Consider the following 22,366-nt stretch of genomic DNA (forward strand, 5'->3'; position numbering starts at 1 on the left):
TACTCCAGCCATGCCTATAATGGTCAAAAACTACTGATATCACGAGCTGCTCCTTTGTTTTTAGTCTGTCGCTCTTCAACATAAAAGCCCCCCCCCTTTAATAGCGTGCTTTTTATTTATTGAAAAATATTTGAACAGTGATATCGACATCTTTACATTGGTTAAAATATTTCAGATGACATAATATAATATAATTTACGCTTGGCCAATAAGAAATCATGTTTTGGTTTCAGCTCAACTATTCAAAAAATTGTTTAAGATATAAAAAGGTTTAAACACAGAGTGGGTGGAAGATGTATACTGTCTACTGTACCCTTGGCTTTAGAAAACCTGGCAACAAGTTCAGACTCTGCAAACCCTGAAACAGGAAAGGCTCCCAGAGGCCTGACCCTGTATTGTGGCAATGCAATGAGCTCAACAGAAAGAGAAAGTAAAGCTGATGTGCCTACATTTTTAAAATAATATTTATTATGATTCCTTAATGCAATGCTTTGTAATAGGGGATAGTATTGTAACCCCTTTGGGATAGAATTGTTTCATAATAAAAAAGTAATGCACTGTCAGGATTTACCTAGCTATTCGTGGAGGTTGTTCTCTCGGTAGTCCAACATACAACTGCTGCATTTTTTTTTTCTGTCTTCAAACAGAAAATTCAGTCATTTTTTTTGTTTGAGGACTTAGTTGTGCAGTGTACAGTAAAGTGTGCAGAGTTTGGAGTTGCTCTGCAGTTCGTGTAACTGGAAGTTCTACATGGATGCAAGTAATATTAAGCATTTAGAAGTTTTGGTGCTGTGTGGTAATTAGTCACGAGCCCCCTGTGCACTTGCAAGAATGCAGGATGAAGGAGAGTTAAGGTCAGAAAGTGGACATGTCTGAGGAAATATGAGTTTCAGTGTAATACTTAGCTTTAAATTTCCCTTTTAGTCTCTGAACCTGCAAGGGCAAGTACATGTTGAACTCATGGGGACTACTCACATCGTTAAAATTAATCCCATGTGTAAGTCTTTGCAAGCTTGGGACCTTAGACCTTACTACTAGTCCTAGAACAGGGGTGGGCAAATTATGGCCTGGGGGCCACATCCGCCCTCCAGCCTGTTTAAGCCGGCCCTCAAGCTTCCGCTGGGGAGCAGGGTCTGGGACTTACCCTACTCCCGCACTCCAGCCAGGGAGCGGGGTTGGAGGCCACTCCGAGTGCGCATGCCAAGGCTCCTGGAAGCAGCAGCATGTCCCCACTCCGGCTCCTACTTTTAGGGGTAACCGGGGGCTGTGTGCGCTGTCCCCGCCCCAAGCGCCATCCCCGCAGCTCCCATTGGCCAGAAACTGCAGCTAATGGGAGCTGCAGGGGTGGCACCTGCAGACGGGGCAGTGCGCAGAGCCACCTGGCATCACCTCTGTATAGGAGCCAGAGGGGGGACATGCTGCTGCTTCCAAGAGCTGCTTAAGGTAGGCACCACCTGAAGTCTGCACCCCTGATGCCCTCCTGTGCCCAACCCCCTGCCCCAGCCCAGAGCCCACTCCCGCACACTGAACTCCTCATTTCTGGCCCAACCCTAGAGCCCTTACCCTCTCCTGTACCCCAGCCCTAATTTCGTGAGCATTCATGGCCCACCATACAATTTCCATACCCAGATGTGGCCCACGGGCCAAAAAGTTTGCATACCCCTGTCCTAGAGAGTGTGTATGTATGTAACTATATATATAATAATTTAGAAATTTTTGTAGAATTTAAGGGGGGCATGAACAGGGATGGGGGGGGCGTGACCCTGAAAAGTTTGGGGACCACTGCTATAGAACCAAATCCTCTTGTCTTAAAATATTCTTATTTACTTCAGTGGGACTACATGTCAGAGTAAGAAAAACAGGTTTGGGCCGTTAATGCTTTAAAAACAGAATTGTAAAGCAGTTGATATCCTTCTGGAATGAAAAAGGAACTAACTTTAAGAGCAAAGTAATTTTGCCTGTAAAAAGAATGGCATTCACAGGATAAAATATAATTAACCTTAACTTTTTGTGCTGTCTCCACTGGGTGCGTTTTTTTTAATTGTGAAAATCACTCCAGTTTGATAAGAAATTTTATGAGGCTATGAAATTACCTGTATCTAATGCCAAAGCCTTAATATCAGAGCCTAACTAAGAGCTTTGTGGAGAACTTTCTCGGATTGAAACTTTAAACTGCATTTGAAGTTGAATGGTTTGAATTTTAGTTAGAAGTTGCTGATGTTGTCATTGTAATAGAGTCACATTTTAAAGTCTGTTCTGCTATGGGTTCATGGATCCCTATAATATCTATTATGTTCTGTAACAAGACACTCATTGAGGTATGCTTTCACTGATATTGTGCAAGGACATCAGTTTACTTGTTGAATACAGTGGGAGCTTCTCTTCTTTGAACAAGCTAATTTTATTAACAGGTCTGTGTCCTGTTTATCCGATGACATTTGGAGCACTTATGAATTTAATTGTCTCACTTATTTATCAAATCTCAGAATTGTGACTTTTCATTCGGTTGAAGTTTGTGTCTGTTTTTTCTCAAGAAGGAAAAGTATCTAAAACCGAATTTCTTAGCTTATTGTTTTGTGCAACTTCATTTTGGAGAGGGATTTTGTAAAGCCCTGGAGCGCGTTTTTATATGTGTATAATCTCTATCTGTCTTAATTTTAAATAAAATGAAATTATTAGCTGGACACTTGAATATTTGTTTTCCATCTAGATTGATTCATACCAGTGCTTTATTTTTTTAAAAAAATCTCTTTCAGAAAGCCAGAACTTTTAATGCCAGGAGAATCCAAATTCATTTTAATGCCAGGAGAATCCAGTGGTACCTGTTGTACCATTGTTGCTGTTGTAGTGAAGAAGCAATTACTGTTTCCACTTAGAAACTCTTTTCACAGTTCTAGTCCCTGATCCTGCAAATGAATCTGCCCACACATGCCCTTTAATGCACACAGTATCCCATTAAATCAATCTGAAAAGATTTTTATGGCCACATTTTCAAATGTCCCTTTTCAATCTTAACCATCATTTTTACATGCCCACCTATCTGCATGTTCACACCCTGTATGCGTACAACTAAGATAGCTTATCTGATTTGGAGGAACGTGCCATTTCCCCCTCTCTGTTCAGGTACTTGTGTGGTCCTTGTCACTCTAGTATGTAGGCATCTCATTATCCTCTTGACACACTTGTAAGGTAGGGGACTACTTGGGTATGGAGGTGCTAAACCCATTTTACAGAAGCAAAACTGGGGCATGAGGAACTAGAATCTCAAAGAAATGTAAGTGTGGTGATGGTCAGTGTCACCATGCCTGACATTTAGGCACATGAAAATCACTGGGATTCATGAAGATTGAGTTAGATGCCTAAGCTCCTTATACATTGAATGGGGGAGAAATCGGTGCCTAAGAATGGGATTCACAAAAGCCAGCATGATGGGTGCCTCAGTAGTTAGGGAGACCCTCAGTTAAAGTCCCCTTCCACCTGAGCAGGATTTGAACAGGGATCTGCCACTTCTCAGGTGAGTGCTCTAATCACTGAGCTATGGGATATTCTGATGGGGGGTGGGAGGTCTGTTAGTCTCTCTTGTTGAAACAGTTCCACTATGGATGAATAATTCAAATAGGGGAGCAGGGGAACTGAATTCTGGGTATCTCACTACCCAGGAGACTGCTTTAATCAGCAAGCTACAGGGTCATTCTCATGCTTACTCAATCTCTCTCTAGCCAAGTGATTCTTTCATTATTTATCCACAGTGGAACAGCCTAAATAGGACAGATTGAGGGAGAATATCCTGTAGCCCGGTGGTTAGAGCACTCTCCTGAGAGGTGGTAGATCCCTGTTCAGATCCCTTCTTTGCATCAGGCAGAGTGGGGACTTGCACCAAGGATCTCCCAGATTCCAGGTGAGTACCCTAAAAGTTATGAGGGAGGTCCTCTGGAAGTTTTGTGAGAGTTTTTATATGGTGTCCAGTCTGGTAGGTGAGTTCTGAGTTGAGTGAGTTTAGTTCCCTACAGGGTTCGGTGGCAGCTTAGGGGCAGAGGGTGGGGTTGTGAATCACAGTGGGACCCAGTGTCTAAGTCCTTTTGAGAATCTAGATCAAAGTATCTTAAATGACTAATCCAAGATCACATAAGTCTGTGGTGGAGCCGGGAATTGAACCTACTTCTCCTGAATCCCATTCCAGTTCCCTATATTCTAGATCACCCTTCCTCCTCTTAAATAATAGATCCTGCATTAGTAATAGGATTTACATTGTATGAATTGATAAGAATGTCAAATAATTGCTTTATAAAACAAAATGTTTCAAAACAAGGTTTTTGTTTTTACCTTAATAAGTTAATTCATTTACATAATGTTTCTCAGAGACATGGCTCATGTCTCCCTGAGGACATGCAGATGGCTAGCCAGATTTGGGTGCGGAAGATGTAAAAATTAGATGGGTAGGCCATTGACAAGGTGTGGGACTGAAAGAAAGACAGTATCAGATTTCCTAAAATTCTTCTGATTTCATAATCCTGAATTGGGGTTCAGCTTTTAAAGACTTGAGGAATTGTAACACTAATATTTGTAAAGTCCTTTGAAGATGATGAGTGTTTAAATGTCAAAAGAAAAGGAGTACTTGTGGCACCTTAGAGACTAACCAATTTATTTGAGCATAAGCTTTCGTGAACTACAACTCACTTCATCTGAATGCATCCGATGAAGTGAGCTGTAGCTCACGAAAGCTTATGCTCAAATAAATTTGTTAGTCTCTAAGGTGCCACAAGTACTCCTTTTCTTTTTGCGAATACAGACTAACACGGCTGCTACTCTGAAACCGTTTAAATGTCAGTTGGTCAATGAAGTTCCCCTCCAAGGAATTTTCCCCAGAACTTTTATTTGGTAGGGCATTGTCCTTCAGTTGGAGGGTTCCATGGCTCTTAGCAATGCATCCTGAGAATTTACCTTTTCATTTTATTGCCCCTGGGATTTGGGGGAGAGAGTTTAGCACTCCAAGTTAGAAAGGAGGTGTTCCACATGCAGAGGATCCCCTCTGCACATGGATGTAGGGGATAAATAGGCTGGCCTATTATTACATGTCAAGACGTGAAGTTAGACTTCTGTGTTTCTCTTGGAAGAGTAAATCTCAAACAAGAATGCAGACCAAAATGTTTCCCTGCATTCTCTTTGTGTTAATGCTGAGCTCAACTTAAGAGGGGCAATGCAGAATTCTAAACATGAGTCTTGGCACGTAACTTAAGGTAAACTTGATTTAAAATAGTCATTTTTACTTCATTCTCATGGCTGTGTTTACCCTGCCTTTCCATAGCCGTAGGTGCTGTTACATAATTAAAACTTGCAAAATTATAAATAAGGGTTGAGGCATACTAGATAATGGTTTTTAAATATATTTGTAATGTTTGTCTGCACGTATGCTCTTAATCATTTGGGATCTAAATGGTTTTAAAATATTTATTTCTAAAACATTTCAGTTCACCGAATTTTCTTTTGGAGAAAGTCTGCTGTTTATTATAAACTTGACTCTGGAAAAAATACAGAAAATATTATATATAACAGTAGAATTATCTGTGTGTGGAATGTTTCGTTCAAGTTTGGTCACCAAATTAAAATAAAATATAGAGTAAAAATATATGGCTTAGAAAAAGATTTTGGAGGGAAATGGAGGTCAAAGCAAAAAACCCCAAGCAAACATACTGAACCAAGGGTTAAAGGTTAATTTAGTAACCCTTGCACATAAAGTAGTGATCTCTCAGGAAGTATGTATTGATTGATATATCTTCTTGGGACAGTGCTATCAGTCCAGCACCTTTTCATCAGCACTTTAATTTTCCTTGGAGTAAAATATTGATCATTAATATTGAGCTGGTGTAGAAGTTAGCATATTTCTGTCCAGAGTGATGTCATAATTTTACCATACTGTACTTTCACAACCAGACATACCAATCTATAACACTTGGAAACCTACTATATTGAAAATCATCGTGTGGATTTATAAGAAATATAGAAGGATATAGGCAGCTTGATTCTATCTGTAAAAAATATGTAAGCCATAAAATTCCTTTCAGAGCAGACAGAAAGTTTGGCTTAGCTCTTATTGGTCATTAGTTTCAGCTTTATATTTTGTAATATTACTTTAGGGAATAGATGTATATAAGAAAAATGTTCTATTATTTTCAGGTCTCTTATAACTTAATATTTTATTTTATTAATGTTATCTTTTTTTTTAATGATTGACATTTTCCTTTGTTTCAGCCAAACCTTTTACATCTAAGGTGAAACAGATGCGACTACATAAAGAAGATTTTGAAATCTTGAAGGTGATTGGTAGAGGAGCCTTTGGAGAGGTAAGGTTTTTTGAGACGTTAAATGTACTACAGAAAATCTTCTGCAGTCAGAAAATTTATTGGTACCAAGATATTGAAATATAAGTCCTCTAGAAATATACAGAAATACTACTTAGTGAGCTGGTAGGGATGGAGGCAGGGACGAAAATTGATTGAACTTGAAGTATTTTCACAAAACATTTCAAATTCCACAAATCTGCATTTGTCAAAAAAAATTCTGATCACCTCCTCTTGTGACCTCCCAAGGCAGTTCATATATTTGGGTATATATAGGAGGTATTAGTGCCTGTCTGCAGCAACTGTTTGCCAAAGTCCATATCTGTGAAAGCATGCACATCTATTTCATAATTTTGGCAAAGATGCAGGCTGGTGCCCAGAAGATCACCTTAAAAATCTGTATTAAGGCCACTAATCCAAGCATCTGATCTGGTACAGAAGATTTCAAAACCAGAAAATTTACAGGGTAGGGAATATTTGTCTTTTTGTACTTTTTATCTGAAGATTTGAAAGTGATTTACAAAGTTGAATAAGTGTTACTCCCATTCTGCATATGGGGAAACTAAGCAGAGAAAGGTTGTGTGATTTGAAAAAGTTACACAGCAAGTCATTGGTCTTCTGTCTGTCTTTAATTTACATTTCTTATTTTGATGATGAGCAAATGGGAATAGATGTGGATAAATGATAATTTCACTGTTGCTTTTTTTTTTTTTTCCACCAAAAAGATCTCTGCCCACACTCAAATAGGCTTTCCGTTGTGGATAGCTGTGGAAACACCATGGTCTTTGTGCCTGCAGAGCCCAGTCCTTGTTCAGGAGACACATGATATTAAGTTTTTCAATGATCTGTGTAGGTTTTTTTTTTAATCATAGTTTTGTCAAGAAAAAGGGGTTTCCCAGTTTCCTTTTGTGCGTAGAAAACATTGACGATGATGGATGGACTGTACTGAAATTGTTACAGATTTCTTTGGTTTTCCACCGAGCTTGAGGGTCCTTTGGACTGAAGCTGTACTGTTGAACTGAGACTGTCAAATGAGCACTTTACTAAACATTTAATGATGTTTTGTTTAGAAGGTGTTTTTTCCCCCAATTTTCAGTGTTTAATAGTAGATAAGGTCAATCATGTTACACTTCCAAGACCGTCCTGAAAGGCATAGTGAAAGACGGAAATATTTATGGCTCACGTTCTCTTTTTTCAGAATAGATATAATCTGTGAATTTTAATTGTTACGGTATATGTTTTAATCCAAGCATTTTAAAAACATGGATTATTCCCTTTCTGTTCCTCCCATTTTGCTTCCAATTTTGAATGGTTATTTGATTATATTTGCATTATTATTGTTCTAAAACTATACCAGAGTTTTGTCATGCCTCATTTGGTAGCACGTACAATGGAGTTGTAAAGCTTTAATTTTCTGCTCCTGCTCATTTAACAGTCTAGATCAGAGGTTCCCTCTTCAGTTTGAACTTGTCGGACAGGGTGACCAGTCACTGGCTTCCAAGGAGCTGACCAGCCTGTGGAGATAGCAGAGACTGAAAGTTTGGGTGGCAGGGAAGAGGCAGGTTCAAGGACATTTATTTTCTTTCATGAGTAAGAATTAGGCTGTGCTTGTCTAGAGTCATGGAAGGCTTAGTTTCTGTAGCTGTACTAAAGGAACTGTGATTTTTACTTTAATGTAGGTCCCTACTATTGCTATCACCACCACCATATGCATGTTTAAAATATGAGAACCATCACACAGCAGATACCCATTGCAGTGCTACCAGGAGCAAGTACACTGCATTTATTTAATCTGTTGTTCCACTTGGCTATGTTAAAGGAACTGGAATTTTTATTCTCTGCAAACTATTCTCGGGACCCTATGTACTGAAGCCTAAATCATCTGCTACACAGGCTATCTTTGTGGGGATCAGGAAATTTTGCATTTGGAGTCAGAGTTCCCTCTCAGAGTGGATGATCTATTCCACTCTACCTCTGAAGAACTGGAAGGTGTTTCAGCCCTATAAATTCTTGCGTCCAAGGAGATCTAGGGAGCTGTATTCAATATCTCTTTGCAGACACCTTTCAGCTTGATGCACAGAAAGTAATTTTTCTTCTGTAAGATATTATCAAGGGGAGCCCAACTTTGAGATGCTCACCTCTACTCCCTTTTGCTCTTGCTTCAGTTGACTACCCTCTCCAGTTCATAATTAAAGCATAGTTTTCCCCACCCTCATCTACTGTCAGCTTTAGCTAATACTGAGATTCTGCACAATGGGTGGCTCTAGACCAGGGGTCGGCAACTTTTGGCACATGACCCATCAGGGTAATCCGCTGGTGGGCTGCGAGACATTTTGTTTACATTGACCGTCTGGAGGCATGGCCCCCTGCACTGCCCAGTGGCCGCAGTTTGCCGTTCCCAGCCAATGGGAAGCGGCGGCCAGCATGGCGAACCATAGCCACTGGGGGCTGCGGGGGGCCGTGCCTGCGGATGGTCAACGTAAACAAAATGTCTCACGGCCTGCCAGTGGATTACCCTGATGGGCCACATGCCAAAGGTTGCTGACCCCTGCTTTAGATTTTCTTTAGTATTTAAAAAAAAAATCCTCTTGCCTTAAATGGATACCATCAACCTATTTAATTCCTGACACCTGTCTTCCATAAAGGATAATAACCAGGTAACTCCATGCCATGTTCCTGGAGAGCAATGCATAAAAGTGTATTTTTAAAAGACTCTGGAATTTGTCTTTTTTTTTTGTTTTGTTTTGGTCTTCAGTAAAAAGAAATGTTAATCTATGCTGAAACTGGTAAAAACCCAATGTGTTTGTTTTTTAAATAAGAGTTCTAAAATAGCTAAAAGGCATCCTTCAAGGATGCTAGTTATGATTTTACCATTGTTTAAAGAAGGTACATTTTAAATCCTGTAAAGGTTGATATTGTCCCTTTTAAAAAATGGATTTGGAATAACATATTCTTACCAAACATTCCTTTGTGTATTAAAATATCCTTTTAACTGTTAGGTATGTAAAATAAAAAAAATGGTAAAGGCTGCTAAATCACACATCATTGCAGCTTAAAATAGCCTAAATTAAGTTACTAATACATTGCAAAAATGTATTGTAGCTATGACTTTCATGATTCTGAATATTTCTGCATAATAAGCAAATTCAAATTTTCATTGGCACAAGCTAACACTTGTTCATACAGTGGCTCTGTACTCACATGGTTCCTTTTTTTATAATGTATACATTCGGGAATAGTTTCTCATTTCTCATTCTCTTTTTTGTTACTTTTGAACAGGATAGGTACAGACAAAGGCACTCTGAACTAATTATTATTTTTAATTGTAAAAGTTGACAGTTTATTTTTGTTTTTCTTGAAGTCCTTGCCCTCCCTGATGTAGCCCTGAGAATTCTTCCATTTTTGTTCAGTTTAGCTCCCACATACACTTGTTTATGCAAGGTCCTGTGTTGGGACAATATCTTCTGGCCAAGGAACTCATTCATGCCTGTGTAGTAGGAGTTGTTCTTATCCTGGCACAGCTCATGATGCGGCCAATAAGTGCCCTAGTACTGCTGGCCCCATGCAACAATGTGTGAAAAATTTACCAGAAACCTGTTAGCCAAAGGTCTTTAAAACCGTGAGTCAGTGGATCACACAAAGGAAGGGGATATTGCCACTGGCCCGTGGGCAACAGCTTTGTTGTTTAGGACCTTTCTTCTAATTCTTCCAGGCAGTTTGAGTGTAACTGACAGTTATTTTACATCTGACTATAATCCGCTCTTAGTCTATAAGAGAAAAATATGTTTACGCCATAGGGTACATTTTTAGCATGGTGCGCTAAGATTCAGACACAACTCCCAGTAATATTAATGGAATGGAAGGGCTCAATCCCCATGGTAAAATATAACCCACAATGTAAATTTGACATGTGGGCCTCCTTCTGCGTTGCAGACTGGAATGATAACCTAGAAACTCTGTGATGAGCCATCTCTGTGGCAATTCTAGTTGTGGAATGGCAGCAGAACAGGGCCCTAATACTGCAACCAACCTTCAGCATTCCAGTTGAATCTTACCATAAATGACAGGCACTCATTGGCATGAAGCAGGAAGAAACTCATGCTACGCTTTCCCAAAAAAAACCCCCAAAAAACTAAGCCTTCCTTGCATACTTCTATACGTGCTGCCACAACTGCGTATAAACTATTGTTATTTAACACTTTTACATAGCACCTGATGTGTAAATACCATGTTATTTTCTCTGTAAAGACACAATCCTTGCATTGAGGAATTTATAATCTAGGTTATTGGCATGACTGGAAGAAAAGGAATAGGGCATCAGACAAGAGGAATTCTCCATCACTTGCAGTTTAAGTCAAGATTGGGTATCTTTCTAACAGAGATGCTATAGTAGTGGTTCTCAACTGGGGTCTGGGGTTCCCTAGGGGGCCTAGAGCAGGTTTCATGGGGGCCTCCAAGCAGGACCAGCATTAGACTCGCTGGGGCCCAGGGCAGAAAGCCAAAGCCCCATCGCATAGGACTGAAACCCAGAGCCCCGCCATCCGGGGTTGAAGCAGAAGACTGAGCAGTGTAGTTTCGTGGGGTCCCTGTGGCATGGGGCCCCAGGCAATTGCCCTGCGTGCTACCCAGTAATGCTGACCCTGGCTTTTATATGCAGAAAACCAGTTATTGTGGCACAGGTGGCCATGGAATTTTTATAGCATTTTGGAGGGGCCTCAGAAAGAAAAAGGTTGAGAACCTCTGTGCTATAGCACAAAAAGAGGTGATGGGTTTGATGCAGAAAACACAGGGTAAGTTTCTATAGCCTTGTGATGGGTTCCCTCCACCCCCGGGAGTGCAGCCTGGAACTGGGGTACTGCTGAACCCTCTGTCTCACCAGCTTGGGCTCCCTCTCACACTGTGCTGCTGTGACAAGCTGCAGACCGCTCCTGGTCCTGCACTCGTACAAACCTTTACATAGGCAGGGACACACCCAGCTGCAGTTACATGAGGGCTTCTCCACCACCACGCATGAACTAATAATAGAGCGATTCCAGCCATCTCACCCTCCAGCTCCACAGCCTAGGACCCCAGAGCTGTACCATCTTGCTCTAGTCAAAAACCTCACCAGTGTATGAGTTATTACCCAGTCCGACCCTCCCTCAAAGTGGAGAGGACAATGCACAAGCCTTTGTTAGCTGAGCTGAGATTTTTCCCCAAGCACGTCGCTCAAACCACACTGTTTCTAGGTAAAATATAAGATAGATTTATTAACTACAGAAAGATAGATTTTAAGTGATTATAAGTAATAGCAAACAGGTCAAAACAGATTACCATAAGAAATAAAACAAGAGTGCAATCTAAATTCTCTAAACTGGATTGGATTTGACTCAAGCAGTTAAATAGTACACCCTCTTAAATAGTACAAACAGTCCACCAAACTTCCATACACAGTCAGGCTTCCTTCTTTCCCTCCTGGGACCAGCACTTCCCCCAGTTCAATCATTGTCCGTCATGTGTTTCCAGGTGTTCCCTTGTGTGGGGAGTGAGGCCGAGTGGTGATGTCACTTCCCCCTTTTATAGCTTCTTCCATCTTGCTGAAAAGATCTTTTGCTGTGATCTGAGTCAAACAGTTCCCATTGTGGAGTGCTATCTCTGAGAGGTTTCCATTGTTCACAGTTCCTGGTGTAATCCTTATGAGTGTTTGTATTCTTCTGAATGGGCCATTTGGCCTTTTTATTGTTGTACAGTAACTCCTCACTTAATGTTGTAGTTATGTTCTTGAAAAATGCGACTTTAAGTGAAATGATGTTAAGCTAATACAATTTCCCCATAAGAATTAATGTAAATAGGGAGTGGGGTGGGTTAGGTTCCAGGGAAATTTTTTTCACCAGACAGAAATTATATACATATACAGTATAAGTTTTAAACAAGTTCTAATCAGAGGATTGCCTGGGGACCTGGTCATAAGCTCCCTGAGGTTCTCCTAAAGCAACCGTGCTGATATCAGGTGGGATATTTCCCAGGGAATGTCTTGCTGCTAAATGATGAACTAGTACCCGGCTGAGCCCTCAAGGGTTAACACGTTGTTAATGTAGTCACACACTTTACACGGCAGCACTGAGAGAGGTAGAAGGGAGGAGACAAATTGATGCACAGCAGCGGCTGCAAACACTTTCCTGCAGAAACTGAAAATGATGATGAACCCATGCTATCCCACTGGAGTGCACCACTCTGTCCTCCGGACGGCGCATGCACGGCTGCACCAACTTTCCAAAGTGCTGCGGGGTGCTCAACCCCTGGCTCTGCCCCAGGCCCACCCCCACTCTACCCACTCTACCCACTCAACCCCCTCCCCCGCAAGCGTGCTGCGTCCCTTGCTCCTCCCCTCCCCCCCAGCCTCCTGAATGCCACGAAACAGGTGATTGCTGCGGGCAGGAGGCATGGGGAGGGATGGGGGAGGCTGCACACTGCATCCTCGTTCCTCCCCACCCCCCAAGCCTCCTGAATGCCGTGAAACAGCTGATTGTTGTGGGCAGGAGGTGCGGGGAGGGAGGGGGGAGTTGCTGATCCACAGGGCTCGCTGGTGGGGTGAAGGGGAACTGATGGGGCTGCCAGCCCACCCTGGTTCCAAGCCCCTACCCACTAGCAGGCTGCAGCCAAACAACATTATAAGCAAACATTGCACAACTTTAAATGAGTATGTTCGCTAATAGATCAGCAACAGAACAACGAAACAGTGTTAATCGGGATGATGTTAAGTGAGAGGAGTTACTGTACCTGAAAGGCTGATTGTTGGGTGTTCCCAACCTCACAACATGTTTCAGTGGCACATACATAGCAAAACTTCATAACTTCATATACAGCGGTAGCACATACAGCTTAACAGGATATTAATGTTCAACAGATTAAGACTTTAAAATGATACCTCACAAGCATACTTTGGACAAAACATATAATTATATCACCAATGGTGAATATGGGATGCAGAGTGTCATTTTGGGACACAGAGTGTCACAGGCCTGTGTTATGAAGCAGGTCAGTCTAGATCACCATAATGGTCCCTTCTGGCTTTAAAAGCTATGAAGTCATCTTTAAAAATGTGTTATCAGGTTGTGATCAACTCCTAGGGTTGATCACAACCAGTTAGCATGTTTTAAAACATAAATTGCCCTGTTTAAAATTGTGTTAGTTAAAACATGGTTAGCTAACGTGTTTTTAAAAACGCAACATATTTTTTCTACTAGACATGGTCAATCTGTACCAAGCAACCTTGTAACCTTTATTTTATGTAAACCACCTACCATGTCCCTAAATAAAACTTTTTCTGTCTACATCCTGTACAAAGTCATGTTTAAAACTGTGTTGGCTATGGAGAGTAACTTCCTGTGGGTGTACTGTATTTTGTGTTTTCTATCTAGTTACATAGTAAGCTCTTTGGACTAAAGAGTTTGCTTTTACTATGCGTTGTGAAACATGAACCACAATGGTGCTACTTAAATAGTAATCAACAAGGCTGCTATTGTTTCTAATCAAAATTAAAAGAAAATTCTGAAACATTATATAGACACTAATGTGTGTGTGTAGATAGCATATGTAATACATAAACACACAAACACGTACACAGGGGGCCTTTTTGATGCTCTGCTATCCTCAAAAAATGTTTTGAATGGTCAAAGAAAGGAAGAACTGTTAATCACTCCCCTCTATTCATCATAAAAGTCTGGTTCCTGGAACTTACTAAAACTGGACATTTTAAATTTTTTTAAATTTATTTTTTTCTGTGAGTAACCCACTGAAAAATGTTTGGTATATGCTGATGTAAACAGTTTGATTTTAGTTGGATTTTATTTTCTCTTTCATTCTTCCAGCAGTTTTACATATTTCCCACAAACAGCAATGCTCCCTGGCATGCTGTCCAACTGTTTCTGCCCCTTATTAGCTAGGCTTCTCATCTCTACACTATATGTAAGCATGTTTCTCTTTGCTTCCTCAAGTATTTTTCTAACAGAAGCTACCAAAAAACCCAAACTGACAATAAATGCCCTCTTGTTTCCCAGGTCAGCTGGGGTAGAGATCACTCTGCATGCAGTGGTTGCGATTTTCAAAGGGATCAAAGGGAGTTAGGTGCCTAAGTTCCATTGAAAGCCAATGGGAGTTGGAGACCTAACTCCTTTAGCCTTCCTTGAAAATTGTAGCAGACATGCTCAGGCCTTGGATCATTAACAGCCACTTCCAAGACTATGGGCCAATTTCGAAATACCTAACTCCTTGACAGAGTTTGAAAAGTCCACTGACTTCTTTACTAGTTCCAAGCAGAAGGGTTCCCTGGTAAATGAAGGGGGTTTAGTCTTTAATTTCTGCAGAATTTAACCTCTTCTTAAAACAAAAGAAAAACTTTCTAGCCCTTATGGTTGTAAAGGTCACCTTCCAAATATGAAAAAAATATAAACTGATGCAGTGTTGTCTCTTGAGTGAGACATCCGGCTCCACTGCCTTTGGAATTGCTCATAGATTTCTCAAGCAACAACAGAGTGAAACTGAAACAAATAAGTTTCAACACTGCTATTTAGAACCTTGGGACAGCTATGAAACTGACAAGGAATCTAAATCTTTTTCAGTACCAAATTTGAGCAAGTCTTGAGAAATCCCAAGTCTGGACCTGAAAGTCTTTTATGAATATGAATCTAAACTGAAGGCTGTGGCAGATTTTCAATCACTGGCAATTTTTAACTCAAGGCTGGAAGTTTTTCTAAAAAGAACTGCTGTGGTTCAAACAAGAATTATTTTGGGGAAGTTCTATGCCTGGTTATGCAGTATGTCAGAGTAGGTGTTCACAGTGGTCCCTTCTGGCCTTAGAATCTATATTTTTTAATGAATCTGTGTATGGGAACCTAGGTTCATGTGCCTGATCTTTATGGGGGATAGCCTTTAAAAATTTAGTTTGGAAACTAGTTTCAACAGCTAGGTCTGATAGCCTTGCATTTTCTCCTCTTTTCATTTCTTCTTGAATTGCATTTTATTTTCAGAAGGGGGTGGGATGTGATGGAGGGCAGGCTGATTAATGTACCACAGCACCTCTGGGAGTTAATAGCTGTTCCACCCAATTTATAGTTGAGCGAGAGAAAGAGACTGTTTCTGCTTTAGACATCTATAAGGACTGTAAATGGAGTTTAACATGCACCTATACTAGCTTGATGAAGCTATTTCAGCTGGTGCCACCTTTGAAGAAGGGTTGAAAAGAGCCTTGCGTGACATTTCCTTCATCAAGCTGTCAGCATCTGTTGCATTTTCTTTCCTGTTATTACTTCTCTGGCATGTAGCCAAGTTGCTGAATATGAAAGAGATGGAGAAAGTGTAGAGTTCAACCATATATAATATAGTGTGTGTATGTATGTATGTTGTCACTAGCCTGCAGGGTAAAGATGATGCTAATCTGTGAGACAACATCCTGGTCTGCAACCAAAACAAAAACAGTCTCTTCTCTCCTTAGGCCCTGGGAGCATGCCTTTCTTTGCAAGCGAATGGGAATTGGGGTAGATTGATGTATGGATTTTAAAATTTATGAAAGCACTGAGCTTTTCATATTTGAAGGTTAATTTTGTGGCTCAGGAGGTTGAGTCCTGGGTTCTGTTGTTAGCTTTGCTTCAGACTTCCTTTGTTTTTATGTCTTATCCAAACTAGGGAATTCAGGACTGTACCTATGATGTCCACATTGTGAAAACAAGAAAAATAATAAATTTGTTTTGTATAAACATCCCCACCTCCCACTTGCCCTGCCTCTTTCTTGATATGATCCCATCCTGGCTTTTGTCATAGTGTATCTAATCTAGATTGTAAAATCCTGAGGACAAGGAGTTTGGGTTTTTTCTCTTGGTAAATTGCCAAATGTACCTCTGATGCCTAATGTAAATGTTAAGTAAGAGTCATAACTTCTCTATTTTTAAGTTTTCCCATCCATAAAATGGGGATGATAATACTCTCCTAGTTCATGGGGGTGTAAAGAGACCTCAGTGAAAGCTTCATATGGAAGATGGTATAGGAGTGCATAGTATTATGCTTAATTATTTTTATTTATTATAGCTTTCCCTGTTCTTTGAAATGGGTCTAGAAGATTGATCCTGTAGCAAATCTCCAGTAAATAATTCGTTGTACCAGCTGACATTCTGATGTTTCTTGGTTTTGGGACCTGACTACTACATTACCAGGAACTCTTTTTTGTTTGTCGCTGCAGCCGTTTAGTTCAGTGATAGAAGAGAATGGGTTCAATAACTATTCCAAGTTTTGGGAACATATCCAGTGATGATATGGCAGTAATAGGATAGAGGGGGAAGGAAGTACTGTACTGATAGAAGTGCCATCTTTCAGCTGTGTTCAGCTATTGTAATGTAGAAGGATATACTTTTATGTAATGGAGGCTTAAGGGGAATTTAAGAACTTTTACAGAACAAATACCCTGGACAGCTGTGAAATTACTCTTCATGGTTTGTGATGATGAATGCTTGGTACGGCATCATGTACGCAGAGTGAAGTTATAAATCAGAGTCAAATCCTATCACAACAAAAATAAATTTAAAGCTACTCAGCCGTCTACATATTTCCAAAAAAGGATTATTCTGGCAACCACTTTTTCTCCTATTTTAGGTTGTTCATCTGCAATTTATGTTTTCCAGGTTGCAGTAGTAAAACTGAAAAATGCAGATAAGGTATTTGCCATGAAAATACTGAATAAATGGGAGATGCTGAAGAGAGCTGAGGTAAGACTACAGAAATGTTTTTAGTGTTCATATACTTGCTTGTGAGGACTTTACTCAGTTATTCTTCTTTTTTAAAAAAAAAAAAAAGTTGATGAATTTTCATAAAGAAACAAACAATAAAAATACAAAAAGGTAGTTGATTTACAGCTTGTATATGTTACCCAAAACCACATTTTCCAAGGATATCCAATAAATATACACAATTACACAACTTTACAACTGGTCAAAGCTGAAAGACCATACAATTCAAAATCAGACAGTATTACACAGGCCTAACATGTTAGGGTTGGGGGTAACCAAGCTCCCCCCCCCCCCAAATAAATAAAAAATAAAGAAAAGGGGGAGAGTACAGGAAGAGGGAGGGAAAAAGCAGAAAGGGTAGGTGCAATGGGACTCTGGCATTATTTGAGCTATCTCAGCATTCTTTATCCAAATGTATCAAGAATCAGGTTCAAAATTTCTTCTAATTCATATAATTGCTCTCCGTCTCAATAAGCTATTCTTTCTTTTGTTGCTAATGCAGAAGGTATGAATACCACTGCTCTATTCTGGGCATAGGCCTACTCCTCCACTTTTGTTAAATTCTGAGCCAAAATCTTGGTGGTGGAGATAAAACCAACATGTAGATATGTAACCTGGAACTATAATTTTCAACTGAGGTTTGGTTGCAGAAGCCAGCAACTAATTTCACTCTTGTGTCCACCTGTTTCCACAGCTGCCTAGCTGTTGGACAGTCCATAGCATATATATCAGGATTCCATTTTCTTTACTACAGCATCAACAAACCGCTTGCTTGTGTAACCTCTGGTGAGTCCAATACATACGAATAAAATATTTTTTTGTATCAGGCATAGCCGGAGATCCACACAAGCATTTTTAACATTCTGTAATATGCTCCGCCATTGAGGTACTTTTAAGGGCTGTGATAATTCTCTTTCCCACGCTTTCACAAAGAACTTCAGGCTGCTGGAGTTCCTTTTCATTAGTAAAGCATACATAGCGGACATGGGCCTGGGGAATGTATGAACATTCCAGGGGTTCTTAGTAACTCTGGGGCCTATGGCAGTCCTAGAGCATCCAGATCAAATTGATAAGTTGGCAAGTGTTTCAGTTGTTAGTACAGTCACTCCACTAAGGGTGGCTGGTTATATTGTTTCTTTAATTTTAGACATCTATATCAAACCCCTGTTCAGCCAGTTTCTCCAGGTTTTTTCCCAATTTTCAAGTCTGGGTTACCCTAGATACGTACTTTTGGAGCACAGCAAGGCTCAAACGGGTACCTCTTAGCTAGGACAACCCAGACCCTTTGCACAGTCTCTGCTGCAGGCATCCTATTTTTCTCTGTCAGACAAAGAAAAACTCATTTTCCTGCTAGGGGAGTTAGCTGCATTAATACCTGTTCAGTTTCCACCCATGTAGGTATCATGACATTAGCATGCTGGAACCAATTTGACATCTGTGACATAATGAAAAGGATAATAGTAATTTTGTAGGTCTGGGAGCACAAACCACTCTTTGACATTAGGGAGCTGGAGATTTTTAAATGATAGTTTGTATGTTGACCAGGGCCCCACAGAAATGCTCTAATAATGTTAGTAAATTTTTTAAAATGAAAAGAGCGGTATCTATAGGTAGGCCATTTAAAATATAGAGGAGCCTAAACAGAATATTCATTTTTACTGGATTGACCTTCCCCATAGGCTCAGGGAGAGAAGGTGCCATTTATTTGTATCATTACTTATTTGAAAGAATACAGGATCTAAAGTTACCTTCACTAGTTTGTTAAAGTTTCTTGGTACTTTTATACTTAATTACATCAGGTTGCCTATGGAAATTCCATTGAGAAAAAGCCCCACGACATGACAACCAGGAGAGTTGTAATATTTTTTATTTTTGCCAATTTATTTTTTAACTAGCTATTACTCCAAATTTTTGAATTGGTGATAGGAGGGTTAGAATAGTGATTTGTAGTTTGGATATACACAAAAGGACATTGTCTGCATATAACATCAGTCTGTATTCCATGGAACCAAGTTGCATGTCTTGGGTATCTGGATAAGTTTGTATAGCTTTTCTCCTCTTTAAGCAAAAGGAAAGTGAACCTTATTGGGTTTGAGTACAGTATTTCAACCAGTTGTGCTTGTGAATCCACCTTATAGTAATTTCATTTAGACCACATTTCCCTAGTTAGTTTATGAGAATGTCATGTGACACAATGTTAAAAGCCTTACTAAAACAAAGATACATCACATCTACTGCTTCCGCCCTATCCACTAGGCCAGTAATGTTGTCAAAGAAGGAAATCGGGTTGATTTGGCATGATTTGTTCTTGACAAACCCATGCTGGCTATTCCTTATAACCCTATGATCCTTCAGGTGCTTTCTTCCTGTTTGGAATGCAGCCCTTATTATGTGATTCTTTTTCTTTTTTCTTTTTTTTTCTTAACTATACTGATACAAATACAGTTGATTTAGGGAATATGTACACTTAAAACGTTACAGCATCACAGCTGCAATGCTGTACTGCTGTAGATACTTGCTAAAGTGACAGTTGGGGTCTTTCATCGCTGTAGTTAATCCACCTCCCCAAGAGGTGGTATCTAGTTTGACGAAAGAATTCTGCAATTGACCTAACGCTGTCTTCACTGGGGATTAGGTTGACAGCTATATCCCTCAAAGGCGTGGATTTTTCACACCCCTGAGAGACATAGCTATGTAAATTTTCAGTGTAGACCAGCCCACAGATATCAGTTTATTGAAAAGTAGGAAAGGATAAATTATAGCAGTAAAACCTGCTTTGTTGTAAATCTATTTTAGGGGCTTAAATTATTTTAACATAGTATGTTCTATAAATATGTGTGCTTGTGTAACATTTCAATTGCATAGAGTAAAAGTTAACCATTGTACATGGTGCCAGCAGTTCCCCCCGAGTCTGGCATAACATCTTCCAGCTAATGTAGTTAGTGCTGTATCTCAGGTGGTAGAAGTCTGTGCTACAGAGCAGAAGACTCAGGGTTCAAACCTTGAAGAGCTTACTGCAGTTCTACATAACAGAATTTGTGTTTACTTTTGTTCTTTAAAACATCCTAAGACATTACATACAAAAAACTACATTAAAAGGATGTTATGTAGGTTGCAAAATCAAGAACTGAAAGTAAGGAAAATGTCAGATTAACAGTAGCCCATGCAACCTTAATTTTGCCCCTTATGTATGGTTCTGACCCTTAATTACATGACCCAATACAATTTTTCCACAAGGATCCTGCCTAATTCAGTGAACAGGTTGGACACACCAGGATGCTGAACTAAGGTTGCAAGAGCAATCATAAATCTGTCATTTTCTAACTTGCATGCTTGCCTTTGCAACCTAAATACTTTTAACACTTTTTATATGTAGTGTTGCTTAGTTTGACAAATGCCTTCTATTGGCTTACTGATCCATACAAGAAATCAGTTGGCTGACTGTGCCTAGATTTCAGAGTAACAGCCGTGTTAGTCTGTATTCGCAAAAAGAAAAGGAGTACTTGTGGCACCTTAGAGACTAACCAGTTTATTTGAGCATCTCAAAATGCTCAAATAAATTGGTTAGTCTCTAAGGTGCCACAAGTACTGCTTTTCTTTGTGTCTAGATTGTGGTGTATTTGGGAGATATAGACTATCAAAACATGGTAGTTACTCCTTGATCGCTTTCTTTCTCTGTTGTGCTCCTTTCCCCATCCTCCATCTCTGTGTTGTATTTTTATAGTATAAGCTTTTTACATGTACTTTGGTATTTGTGCAATATATTGTAGACACTACTAAATCTATTGTTGTTATTATAATAATAGGGCAGGCACACACTGCAAAAATTGAAAAGAATGACATTTGCAGGTATGTGGGGCATTGAAGGTCACACTGTGTAATGCAATTTAATTCCAGAAGGTTCTGTTTCCATTTTTTGTCATCTGGTCACCAAACCAGTGGAAAAATAAAGCTGTAGTTCTTTTTAGACTGGTTGTGCAGACTTCAAGAAACCCACTGGGACCTGTGGGAAGGACATTTTAAATACCTTGCATAGAGAAGATATTTCAAAACTATTTATAACCTCATTTTAATGGAAAGAAATACAATTTTTAAACTGGCTTTAAGAGGGTACATTTAAAAATAGAATGGAGTTTTATTTCTAGTTTTGATTTATCTGATTTTGCTTTCATGCTGAAATAATGAAACATACTACACGCTGTAATTTCATCTAACTTTGGGGGGAAACACCGCTAGAGTTCAAACAAGTTCCCAGCCAATGGGAGCTGTGGGAACCCGAGGGCCGCTGGGATGTGTTGGCTGCTGCTTCCCGCAGCTCCCATTGGCCGGGAAAAGTGAACTGTGGCCACTGTGAGCTGCGGGGGGCCATGCCTGTGGATGGCCAATGTAAACAAAATGTCTCGTGGCCTGCCAGCGGATTACACTGATGGGCCATGTGCCAAAGGTTGCCTATCCCGGTCTAGGTTTACATGGTCCTGCCACAGCACAAGCAACTGGACTTGATTACTTCTCTACATCCCTTCAAGTTCAACATTTCTATGATTCTGTCATTTATGTTCGTTTAATGTGATACAATTTTCATAAAACATACAGGAACCATATAAATCAACACTTGGTCTTAATTTTTCTTTGGAAATGCTCTCTAGAAACACAATGGATTTCCCATCAATCTTACTTATTAAACAGTTGGCTGAGTGCATTGGAGATCATCAGAATATGAACACCAAGATAGAAATAAAGTGGAATGCAAAAAATGCAGCTGAATTCCATCATGTGTGACTTATTTATACTGCATTTCATTCTAGAACTTTAACTAAAACAAGTTTTTGGTGTTGTCTAATATGAAGAGATTAAGTGTTGTAGAGCATTGAGTGCTAAAGATCCAACAGTTCATAAAATAGTTCTGATCAATAGATCAGCAGAAGATCTATTGATTAAGATTAAGGTAAAATAATTTTGCACTTTACAAAAGTTATCAAGTGTTTGGTAACATACACTGAAGCTATTAGTCATATTTGTCATATTACCTTGGGTCTTAAATCTAGTACTAAATTTGCTTTCTCCTCCTTCCTTTAAGGGGAAAAATTAATCTGTCTTAATTGGCTGTCACTCAGTCCTGTTGGCCTTCTCATCAGCTGGGAGAGTAGGAGCACTGCATGACCCGTCCTGTAGATAACAGTCTTCAAGGGCCTGTTATTTATGCAGTTGCATAATTTACCATATAATGAGCCCCATTATTTGTTGATGGCCCTACATAATTCAGTAGTAGAC

At 39.8% G+C, this 22,366-nt stretch overlaps 1 protein-coding gene across 1 annotated transcript in view; it reads left to right on the plus strand.

The window, feature by feature from the left end:
• CDC42BPA (CDC42 binding protein kinase alpha) overlaps positions 1-22,366 on the plus strand; it is a 323,366-nt gene that overhangs the window by 98,399 nt on the left and 202,601 nt on the right. Inside the window, exons 2-3 of the mRNA XM_077813661.1 lie at positions 6,250-6,341; positions 16,991-17,074. Of these exons, the coding sequence (XP_077669787.1) occupies positions 6,250-6,341; positions 16,991-17,074 (176 nt within the window). The remainder of the gene's footprint in view (positions 1-6,249; positions 6,342-16,990; positions 17,075-22,366) is intronic.

Source organism: Eretmochelys imbricata, chromosome 3 (assembly GCF_965152235.1).
Source record: "Eretmochelys imbricata isolate rEreImb1 chromosome 3, rEreImb1.hap1, whole genome shotgun sequence".
Classification (NCBI taxonomy): domain Eukaryota; kingdom Metazoa; phylum Chordata; order Testudines; family Cheloniidae; genus Eretmochelys; species Eretmochelys imbricata.